The sequence below is a fragment of the Phodopus roborovskii genome, unplaced genomic scaffold (assembly GCF_943737965.1).
Source record: "Phodopus roborovskii unplaced genomic scaffold, PHOROB, whole genome shotgun sequence".
Lineage (NCBI taxonomy): Eukaryota > Metazoa > Chordata > Mammalia > Rodentia > Cricetidae > Phodopus > Phodopus roborovskii.
The window spans coordinates 29,060,245-29,072,339 of NW_026126541.1; the positions used below are offsets into that span (position 1 = coordinate 29,060,245).

A 12,095-nucleotide genomic window follows, 5' to 3' on the forward strand; every position below is an offset into this window, starting at 1 on the left:
TATTTTTATCCTTTTAGTAAATAAATACTAGAGACACACCGAGTTTTCTTAATGACTAAAACAAAGCAAACTTGGTTGAGGAACAATATGGTTTTGAAAAGATCTCAATTAAAGATAAAGATTCAATACCTAATCCAGGCTGTATGTTTTCCTCTGGAACTGGTAGGCCTTGCTTTTACCTCAGGGCTGGAGTCTGCTATTAATGAGATATGAAACCCAAACTCCAGCTGTGCCCATGGGCACCTACTGAACTTCTCTGGAACAGTTTTTCATTTTCCCATGGTCTAGTGTCCCCACAGTCAGAGAGAGGATGAATCAGCTAACAAAGTCAGGAAAAGAAGACCTACACAAGCCAACAAGGACCTTAGAGACAGACAGCTAGCTACCACCATACCCTTTATCCAACACAACATACAGACAGAAAATTTAATAAAACTTCAAGAAGTAGCTGGTGAATTGATGGCCTCATCCTTTACCCACAAACATCAATCAATACCTATCTTTCAAAACCACCTTTTAATCTATCCTCAAAAATGAGCTGACTTGGCACCAAAAACCCTGCACCAGACCTGGGCTACACGAGATTCCCGACAGACCACGTGTTGAGGAGGCCTCCACTTCCTGTCCCCACTACTCCCGGCAGCAAGCACAGTGGTTCTGTCATGGTCCCCAAGTCCTCAGGAGGCTCTCCTCGCTTGAATTAGGTTAGACACAGCCACTTAGGACCAATGTTTACTTAATTCTGAAACAGTTCAGCGTCCCTGATCCCACTATGAGAAAGCTGATTTTGTTACATGACCATTGAGCAGGTTTCAATGCCAGGCTTGGATCAGGGGAGCAGACTGCAATATTTAGCAGTCCTCCACAGAGGGGCCATTCTAGGGATCCTATCTGTACCGTGCTCTCTTAGGAACGTATTTTCCCCTCACCAGCATCTTCTTGCCCCTCAAAATCTCTTTACTTTTAGGTCTCAGCTGTGGCAAAGCAAAGTGTGTGCTCATTTGTGCCTCCTGCTCCTCTGATCATCAGTTTGTGGCCATGAGGAATGCATTCAACCCGAGCTACGTCTACCACCCTACCCACAGAACTGCAGAAGAGAAATGGAAACCGGCTGCGATCTCTCTTTAACACTGCCCAGTTCTCACATTTCCCAGAGCCGTCCATGCTGTGACAGCCTGGCCTACCCTAGGCAGTCTTCAGTCCTCTAGAACATACCGCAAACTATGCACATACAAATCCAGCCTCCTACCTTGAAAATCTAAAGGCGAGTCACTATCTCCACATAAGAACATCTGGAAGAGGGAACTAAGAGAGAGTAGTCTCAGGCTAAAGGGATGGCTTGGTGGGTAAAGACACCTGCTACTCTTGCCGAGAACCCAGATTCATCGCAGTACACGCACACTGGCTCACAGCCATGTGTTCCAGGGGATCTGACAACCTCTTCTGGCCTCTGCAGGCACCAGGTATGCATGTGGTACACATATATACATGCAAGCAAAACACCATACACATACAATAAAAACACATGGGGGAAGGGAGGGAGGGAGGGAGAGAGGGAGAGGGGGAGGGAGGGAGGGGAAGAGGGAGGGAGAGAGGGGAGAGAGAGAGAGAGAGAGAGAATGCTCTTTTTTTAGTCAGGTCAGTGTGCTAACCTCCATCTTACTTTGCCTGCCTCTGGGTTTTGTTTTGACGTCCACTCCCTTTTCTTATTACTCCATTTCTCTCCTCTGTCTCCATTAAAACCTATCTGTTCTATATGCCAACTGAGCTAGATCTCTGCCCATGGACTAATTCAATGAACCCATTAAACCAGTTAATTCTGAAGCGTGCTGCACTGCACAGGGTAGCTAGCTCTTTGGCTTAAGTGCTTAGAAAGGAATAAAGAAGGAAAGACCTCAATTGCTTTCTCCGGTAGGGGACGTACCCTGTAGATTTCTTCAAGCAGCAGCTTTGCACAGTCCCTGCCGAGGTCCTCAGGAAGCACGGCTGCTCCCTGGCCCTGGGGATTAGAGGCCAGTTCAGCGCTCAGGAAGGTACCGTTGGTAGTCTCTGCCACCAGCGACAGTCCAAAGCCTGGAGACCTAGTGATTCAAAGGCAGACCCTGCGTAAGTAAGGACACATCTGGCAGCATACAAAGAAGACGAGGATGTGTTCTTCATTAAGGAAACAGACCACTAAGGCACACCAAGCAGAACCAAGGCAAGAGGCAAGTGCACACTTCCATTAGTCCTCCGATCCCTTTTCTCCTTCCCTGATCTTACAAAGACTCTCAGTGTGTTTTTAACAACCACAGATGATGGCGTCAACAGGCTTCTAGGTACTGAGCATGTAAAGAACAACACCAGGCCTCTACTTCAGTCTTGTTGAGAAATTACCACTGCCTTCATTTTACAAATGAGAATATGCTGGGAATAAGCAGGCTGAACCACATCCACTCGCTTGAAAAGTGACAAAGGTGAGTCTCAAATGCAGGCCTTACAGATTTCAGAGTCTATGGAAACTCTCCAGTTCCCATTCGACACCGAACCACAGCCAATTCAGAACTCACTACAATGCTGGACACCATCTGATTTCAAGGCTGAGAAATACCAGATGGTTCCCCTAACGACAAGTATGCAACCAGAAAGGGCAAAAGAAGCTCCATCTTTGCACTTTTGTCTGGAGACTGCACTAACTACACTGAGAATTCACTTAACTATAGTCAATGAGCTGGCACTGTGGTCTCTGCCATGTTTCTACAATCTTTCAGCTAAAACCTAATCTTCCTGTCCAGGATCACAGCTGCCTTCCTCCTGTTTCCAACGAGCAAGCACCCGAGGGAAAGCTTCCACAGCCAGAAACTGGAAGTATGCTGGGCAAACACCTGAAGAGTCTGCCCTCACAAAACACGGTGACAACCAATATAGCCAGAAAGAAAATAACTAAATAAATAACAAGAAACAAGAAAAAGAAGCCACAAATTTGCCAGATTTGATGCCTCAAATGTACCTTGTCCACTGCAAAGTAAATCCCTCCCTTGGCAAGCTTTCCCAATGGCACTTTCAAACACAATGGCAACACAGAGCGGCTGCCTTTAACATCACTCAATGCTGTCCTAAAAAGGTCTTCTATACCCAGAACCCTGGTCAAACAGTTCCAGAAAAACTACTGGCATAATTATGATGTTTATTTCATTTTTATTTTTAGAGACATTATTGCACTATCGAAAATGGCTTCAGCTCACAATCCCACTGTCTTAGCCTACAAGGAGGACTGGGATTACAGACACACACCCCCAAAGCTGGCTAATGATGTTTTCTGTGCACTACATTGGCTCCCTGTGTGGAAGAATTCTATTGCCCAGCTTTTTGGGGTTTTTCCTTTTTTTATTTAAATTTGAAGCAAGGTTGTTTCTACATGTCAATATTGCCCAGTTTTTAACTTCTTTAAAACAATTACTTAGAAAAGATTAACCACCTGCCAAAGCCAAGGTTCCAAAACACCTGGTTCATGTTTAACAAGCATCACTCACCATTAGAGACACATAGCAATTTCTAGTGCAACGTAATGCCTTTGAGTCATGAGAAGAAAACTGCACCTAGCATGGTGGCAGCGTACACACATCACTAAGGACTTGCAAAGCATAGTCTTTCCAGCTTTCCAGCTTCTGTTTTTAAAAGCAGGGACTGTATGAGTCAGAATGCACCACATTGGACCAATGCACATGCTGGTCTAAGTGCTAACACGGGCCACCAAGAAGTGCGGGCTCCCAGGGTTCCAGGCCTTCCACACTACATCGCCACAACCCTCAATCATGTGGATCCACTACTAGATCAGATTGGAGGAGTAATCTAGACATGACTTCATTGATTTATTACGCATACTTGGGAGTTAAAAACTAAACACAAATATAAGTCACATATTGGTTTTAGACATGATTTTTAAATGGAGTTTGAAGCTCATGAACATCATGTCCATATCTTGACGTATGTAGTGCTGCTACTCACAAAATCTGACCCAGGTCAGCTGGGTCAATGGCACTATGAAAAGCAGACAGCATGGCTTCCAGACCTGCACTGTTCCTTTCCTGCCCATTCTGTTAAGCAGAGACCAGAGAATGAATATGCTGGAACATCCTGCTTCTGCCTCTACATGCCCTTCCCCAGCCCTCGGAAATCCCCTCCAGAAGAGAACTGACCCACAAATTCCAGACCTACAGCTAAGGTAGAAGGCAGAAAGGAAAAGCCAACATTGGGAGTCTCCACTTTTCACAGCGTGTACTGCATGCCAGACACACTGATGGTATACATGCATGCTCTTTTAACTTAATGTTTACAATTATCCTGGGACACATCATCATGTGTGAAGAATGTTCTGGTGGTTGAGTAATAAAAGGTATGGAAAGGTCGCTGACCTTTCCACCCCCAGTGGGAAGGGCTGACTCTGTGTACACAATACTTTCCAGCCCTAACCTCTGACACCATTACTTCCCACTGGGCTGTGTGGAGGCCAGACTTCTCACTCACACCAACCACCCCTTCCTCACCTTCACTCTTAGCTCAGGTCAGGAGAGACCTTCAAATGCTGTGAGGATCAGCCATGCTGCCCCTGAGAGATAAAGGGACGTCTTCACCTAAGTAGGTAATTGTAGAATCCAAGGTTTTTATTTTCAGAGACAAACCTGGAAACGTCAGATTCTAACCAATGAGATGGGAACTGAAGAAATAAAAACCAGAAAGGAGAGGTGCAGTATTCTCACTGGGGAATCTGTTCTAGAACACACTCACTTCCCAGAGTTGATGCCTTTCATGTGGTCTGTGTAAATATAGATGTCGGGGATGAACTTGTTGAGGATGCTCCTGGCAGAATCCACAATCCGGTTTGCCATCTGAGGAGACACTCGCACGGAGTACCTGCAGTCCAGGGTTAAGGAAGTCATGATTCTTGGACGACAGGGGAGAAAAGCCAGATAGTTAGAAAGCTACCAAGTTTTGTGTCATACTGGGGCATTTTCTTATTATATTTAAAAAAAAAAAAATGGTTAAAACAGTCATGTTGGAAAAGAACCTAGATTCCTATAATGGAACATATAAAGTCAAGCCAGTCCCACACACAGCCCAACCCTGACTTCCCAACCACTCTTTCCCAGTAACTGTTCCACTCTAGAGTGTGAAGATGCCTACTTCCTTCAAAGCCACAATCAGGGTCCGGTGAAGAATGTTCTAGCCTGACTGATATAAGAAGCCTCTTTAAGAATGTAAGGCCAGAGCCAGGCGGTGGTGGCGCACGCCTTTAATCCCAGTGCTCAGGAGGCAGAGACAGGCAGGCCAGGCCAGCTTTGTCTACAGAGTTACACAGAGAAACCCTGTCTCAAAAAAGAAAACAAGAAAAGAAAAAGAAAGAAAGAAAAGAAAGGGAGAGAGAGAGAGAGAGAGAATGTAAGGCCAGGCCAGATACCACACTGGGGTGGCCCTGGGTCAACCCCAGCCCACTTTTCCCAGGATATCAACAGCGGGACAGGGAAGCAGAAAATTTTGATCAAGGGGCCACTGTTTGAAAGATTGAAGGTTTTCCAAACACACAGAACACACGTTCTGTGATTTAAGAGTCAGTCACTGCATTTGTGAGGACTTGATACTCTGGTGAAAATGACTACCAAGCTCTCTACAACAAGGAACTCCCGAAATGGAGAAAAAAGCCAAAAGGGTTGGTACCTGAGGATGTGGAACCCATAGCCCCAAACTAAAACCGTGTAACAGACAGACTCACCCTGACCCCACTTCAAGATGCAGCAATCCCTCAAGAGCCGGAGGTATACAGATATAGATGCAGGACTAAGCACTGGGAACGAGACCATGCGGTCCTCTGCCTCCACCATAGCCCATGCGGACTCCAGCACTGTGTGAGCTGCCCATTCCCACAAGGCTGCTCAATAATCGCTGTCAATAACACATTTGATTTCCATAGAACTAAGAAACAGATGGGACCCTGGCCGGTCAGCTAGCCCCCTCCTTGTCTGACACAGCTGAAGAGCAACCTTCCTGGATCCTGCTGTCCAGACTCACCAGCCTGCCCCACCTAGAAGAGCTGCCTACCTCCATCCAGTCTTCCTTCCATCACTCTTCATTTCACAGATGCCTCCTGCATGAAACCCTCCAGCCAGCACCTGACCTGAACGTACCATGTTTTCCTTCAGACACATCTTGTCTTTGCTCCATGAGGACAGGGGCTTTCCTGCTGCAACCCCTCACAACTCTCCTCAGGGTCTTTACGTTGTACCCCTTACAACTCTCTGAAGCTCCACTTTTGTACTCAGAAAGGCTCAATAAATATTTGACTTGACTCAAAGGACAAGTCCGGGATGGGGAAAGAGCAGAAAAGGGATTTTTCAATACACAGCCCAGTTTCATCACCATCTCTTCTGCTCAAAATGTACTTTGAACAGTTTAGACAAACAGCCCCGGGATTGAGTGGGTGCCATCTTTCTGGAACCTGAGCCTATCCACTCTCCACAGGACAGCTCAGGAGATGCCCCCACCCTGAGACAACAACCCCATAGCACTCATGGACCCCAAAGTTCTTCACAGACATATCTCCTTATTTTATGCTCACGTCAAGCCTGTGGAGGGGGCCTTAAGTCCTGGCTCTCGGCTTCCTACAGGGTAAACCCTTGGGATGCAGAACTGAGACATTTGTTCAAAGCTAAATAGACCTGACTACAGAAAACAAAACAAACAAATAAAAACAGCCTCCTCTTACCCTCATGAGACAGGAGGTTGTGCTAGGGTGTTCCCTGCATGTATACACATGTGTGATACAATGTGTGTGTGAAAGCAAAACAGACCAAAAGATTCAAACTAGTTTCTCTATTGATGGGAATAGCCCCAGATTGCCCCAAAAGTCCCCCCAACCCACCTGGCTCTGCCTATCCCTGGCTTCTGTACCTAACTTCTCCATGCTGAACCATGAGCTCTGGATCAGCAGCATGAAACGAAGAGCACATGCGCCCTTGCTCCTGTCAATGTGGGTGGATTGCATGCAGTCAATAAAAGGAGACTACTCTCTAGTCACAGCTGCTGGCCACCGTCAAGGTGGCATGGGCCAGTCACCCAGCTACACAGCAAGATACAGAGTAAGAAGTAAAAAAAAAAAAAAAACATACAGAAATAGAGAAGGGTAAGAGCCCAGAGGGGAAAGACAGACTGGATAACTTTAAAAAAAAAAAAAAAAAAAGCTGGCCAGAAATAAGCCAAGCTAAGGCTGGACATGCATAAGAAAGAATAATACTCCATGTATTTATTTGGGAGCCCCCTCCCAAAGAGCAAAGAGCTATACCCAGGATCCTCTCTGCAGAACTATACATATGCCACTACAACACCTGGCTTTTAAAAGTAGGTTCTGAGAAATCAAACTCAGGACATATTTACAAGGCAAGGGCTTTACAGCCTAACTGACCTGACTAGCCACAATCTGTCTCAAAGAGGAGTAGATTCTGAACCCTTTCTTCATCGAGCCACGACCTCATCTTTCTCCTCTTTCCAATGTCGATTCTGCAAAGAACAACTTGAACACACCTACTTCCCCCTCTTTCAACCCATAATCCAGAACTGGTCACGTGTGTTCTGCCTCCATCACTGCTTTAAAAAAAGCTCTTTCCAGGCCTTCCACTTAGCAGGTACCGAGTAGCCTGGGCTTCCAGGGGGCCCAGTGGTTATACTACTCCTCACTCTGTCTTCACTTTCCAGTTCTGAAGGCCTCTCGCGGTTCAAGCCTCCCTCTTTGCATTCTTCGTGACTGCTGACTTCAAAGCATTCCCTTCTAGCCCTCATCTTGCCCCAGAGCTACAGATCCTCAATCCCAATGTCCTTTTCTATAGGCTATTTCACTGAAGCCATCAAATTGAGCATGTGTAACACTGAACTCAGCCTCACCCCTATCCCACCTGCGGGAGTGGCACTGTTAGGAGACGTGGCTTTGTTGGAGGAAATACGCCACTGTGGGGGGCGGGCTTTGAGGTTTCCTATACTCAGGGTACTACCTGAGTCTTAGTTGACTTCCGGTTGCCTGCAAGATGTGGAACTGCTCTCAGCTCCAGCACCACATCTGCCTGCACGCTGCCATGCTCCCCCATCATGATGATGATGATGGGCTGAACCTCTGAAACTGTAAGCGAGCAACACCAAATAAATGTTTTCTTTATGAGCTGCCATGGTCATGGCATCTCTTCACAGCTGTGAAAACCCTAAGACACTACCCTACCCCTCTTTGGTAGCTATAGTCAGAGCAAACATCCCTACCAGCAAGCCTTGGTGAGAGGCTTCAAAACCAGCTCCAATGACTCCCAATCCTCTTCCGCGTGTACCCTCCCTCTACAGCCTCTCTCACAGCGGCTCTCACCAATCCTCTAACGAACACCTCCTTGCCTCTCTGTAGGGCAATAATTCTGCTACCACTGCCTCTAAGGGCTGCCATTAGGTGATTTTCTTCCACAGCCATACTTTCCAAGTGCTTCACAAAAGCTTGTATGTAAGCTGTCCTCCTAACATGCAAATTTGCTCTCCAGATGAAAATCACTGACTTTTAAATAAAGGCCAACTGCTCAAAATGGCCATCAGGTCTTCGCCCGCTCCTGCTCAATTCAGACCTCACTGCGTTCATCAGCTGTCAATGACCACCTGAGTCCTGCGGCTGGCATTGTCAGCCACTCCCCGGGAGGCTGGTGTGACACTTCCTCAGCAAAGGCCCACTTTTCCCACGGAATCATCCTCCTGTCTTGCCCTGCTTCACAAGCCTCCAGCCTTTAAGGCTCAGTCAAATGCCCCATCTTTGTTCCATCCAGGGAAAAAAACAGAGGGTAAAGCCCGGGGTTACTGACAAGGTTTAAGTCCCAGTTGTGCCAATTAGCTATGGGACATTATTAGCAAACAGAGCTTTTATACCTGTTTCCCTTATGTGAAGCTTAACAGGGGTGCATTGTGATCGCCCCCCCAAGGACGCAGGAGAACCACTTCTTAAGAGTCCAGCCTCCCAAACAAGTGGCCCCCTTCCTTGCCCCAGATCCCCCCAGCCACCGCCCCTACCCCGGCACCATTTTACAAGCCAGACCAGAGCTCTACTTTACAGAATTGTTTCCACCCTCAGATAGTGTAGCAGGCAGTGAGGAAAAATGATGAGTCAGCCTTGTCACTGTGAGGCATAGAATGAATAAACAGATCCCAACCCCGACAATTTCACCACTGGCTTTTATGAGACTGTTGTCTAAAACGCAAATAGTGGAGGCAAGAAAAGAAACAGATCTGCTGCAAAGGATACGCCATTCCTCTGATACGCTTGATTTTTCCTGGGTCTGTGAGCTGGACGGGCTTCAGGACCTTCCTTACAGGGCATGAGAAAAGCACTTCGCCTCCTCCTCCAGGGGGCATTCCCCGCCGCAGGATCTGCACAAATGGTGAGGGGCACACAGGGGATAAAGCACACAGGAAACATGGCCTCCCACACCCCAGCCCAGGAAGGTTAAATCATTCCCACCAGGCTTTGAAGACACTGTGGATTCTCAGAGGCCCCTGACACAAATTATACCAGGGTGATTCAGACCAGAGAGGCAAAGGGCTAGACTCCATGTAGTCCTATTCCTCGGCTAACCAACAGGTGGTGGGGTGGGAAGGCGCAATACCTCTAAAGTGTTTATAACAGCACCTACCACAGAGTAAGTACCACATGACTGCTGGCTACTATTGCCACTATTAAAGGATCTCTTTCAGTTTGAGGCCTAAAACATCAGTGAATAAGCCCTGTAAATCATTGTTGATATATGATTATTTAAAATGTGGCACATGTTTCTTCTAATAAGTTAAATTTTAAAAATGTCTTAGATTCTTACCTTTAGCTCAAATGACTCCCCATCAATTCCAAACTGTTTCAATAAAGGGAGTGCCGTTGCCTTAAGAACATCAACCTGTAAGTTTATTCAAAGTAGAATTTTTAATTAACTTTTGGACATGTAGATAGAGTTCAAGAAGCAAACAAGAATTAAGAGACTGCTGGACTCACACAGAAAACGAACTGTAACCTCTGTTCATTTTCATAGGTGTCACATGGCATCATTTTATTTATTAATAAATAAATATTATTATAACACTAATCTTTTCCATATATATTATATTATAAATACATATATTATATGTATCACTATGCAAACTCTTTAGCACTTAGAGCTGCTATCTGTCCAGGTCAGAGTATACCAAACAAACTGCTCAAAGTTGACCTAAGAATCTTGATACAGGTGCCCAATCCATGTGCTGGGGGCTTAGGGGCTGATGCCCTCAAAGCATATGACAGTTCGTGGCAGGGTTTTCCCAGATTACTGTTATCTCTTCCATACCCAGAGCTCCCGGAAGGCCCTGGGGAGGCTGTACTAGGAGAGGAAGCAAACGTGGTAGCTACATGAGCACAAGAGACCAGAAGCCCTGGTCCTAGTCCCAAACTCAGCCTCTGATGAGCTACAGGGCTCCAGCCAAAAATACCACAGCAATCTAAGTTTCCCTCCCTAAGACAGGTGTCAAGCCTGCAGAAATGATGTAGAACTAGACAGGATGTAGAAGGCCAAGAGCACCTTCAGAATGGACTGGGTGTGGCAGGGTAGGATCCAGCAAACTATTACAGATTAGCTAATTTAATCATTTACATGACCCTCAACCACATTATAGTATATACCACCATCTCTTGAACTTCCCAGCTTCCAGAAGAGAAAAAAGTTTTAATGGACCAACAGCCTAGTCTCAGGAACTTTGTTATAGCAATGTTATCAGAATAAGATACAGAATCTGCACGATGCATATCTCTCTATCAGGGCCAGCTTCTGCCTTTCGGTTTCCAGTTATACAGCCCAAAATAACGAGAGTTTTTTAAGGGAAGAACTAATGACTCATGACATCCATTCTTATGAAGAGAGCAGCAGCACAGAAAACACAGAAGATGGCTGAAGATCCCATAGGCTGAAGAAGTTACTCTTTAATTAGGCACTGTGCTGATAATTTGTTTATGATCTAACAAATAGAGCTTGCCTGAAGATCAGGCACTTGCCCTAGAAGCCAGGCAGTGGTGGTATACACCTTTAATCCCAGCCCTAGGGAGACAGAGGCAGACTGATCTCTGGGAGTTCAAGGCGGTCCAGGGCTACACAAGACTGAGTTTGTCTAAAAGAGAAACAGAGCTCACACAAAGGTGATCCCAGCATTTGGAGTGACATGCCTTTAATCCCAATACTAAGGAGGTAGAGACAGGAAGGGATATGGCTGGGTGGAGAGAGGAATATAAGGCAGGAGGAGACAAGAGAGAGATGCAGCCTGAGCATTCAGTCTGAGGATTTGTAGGGACAGGATGGTCCCTTTGGTCTGAGGATTCAGTAGATGGTAGAGGTCTCTCTTGCGGCTGCTCCTTTATGTCTCTGACCTTTCAGCATATACCCCTATATCTGACTCTGGGTTTTTATTATTAAGACCTATCACAACAAGGCACTTTTGTGTTAACCTAGGTTAAACAAGGATATTTTAGCCATAGCTAGCAAACATAAAGCATCTCCTAACTGTGAGGACAGATGTGCTTTAAGCACACTGCAACAAGAATTCATCAACTGATTATTGTTACTAATACATAGTGTTTAAAAAAATTTTAATCAGTGCTTATGAGCATTAGCAATTATAGAAAAAGTATGAAACAGAGGGCAAGTGCTAAAACCCCAAGCCTGAGTTCCCACATTATTTGAGACACTTCACCTACCTACAATCTAAAGGTGCATGCACCTCCTCTCCTATTTTAACCAAAGGAACCATTTCCTAGAATCTCCAGACAATGTGGGGGAGATGGAGCAAGAAGCAGCTCTAATTTAAAATTCTAAACAGGTTGCACAGCATTCTTTCACCCACAGCTGAAAACTGCAAATCTTGCACTGTACTTGGCATCCTATGTAGAGTCCATGTAGTTAAATTTCCAAGAACTGAGGAATAAGTCCTCAACTGCCCAGAAACACATTACATAATGGGACCACAGTGCGAACCTTGGTAAGTATGAGCAGTCGCCATTAACTGTTCCTTCCCAGTCAGGAAACTTGCAACGC

At 45.8% G+C, this 12,095-nt stretch overlaps 1 protein-coding gene across 1 annotated transcript in view; it reads right to left on the bottom strand.

Moving 5' to 3' along the window:
• Positions 1-12,095, bottom strand: part of Rcl1 (RNA terminal phosphate cyclase like 1) — a 42,807-nt gene that overhangs the window by 12,164 nt on the left and 18,548 nt on the right. Inside the window, exons 4-7 of the mRNA XM_051199957.1 lie at positions 9,861-9,935; positions 9,293-9,417; positions 4,768-4,893; positions 1,925-2,081 (exon numbers count right to left, since the gene is read on the bottom strand). Of these exons, the coding sequence (XP_051055914.1) occupies positions 1,925-2,081; positions 4,768-4,893; positions 9,293-9,417; positions 9,861-9,935 (483 nt within the window). The remainder of the gene's footprint in view (positions 1-1,924; positions 2,082-4,767; positions 4,894-9,292; positions 9,418-9,860; positions 9,936-12,095) is intronic.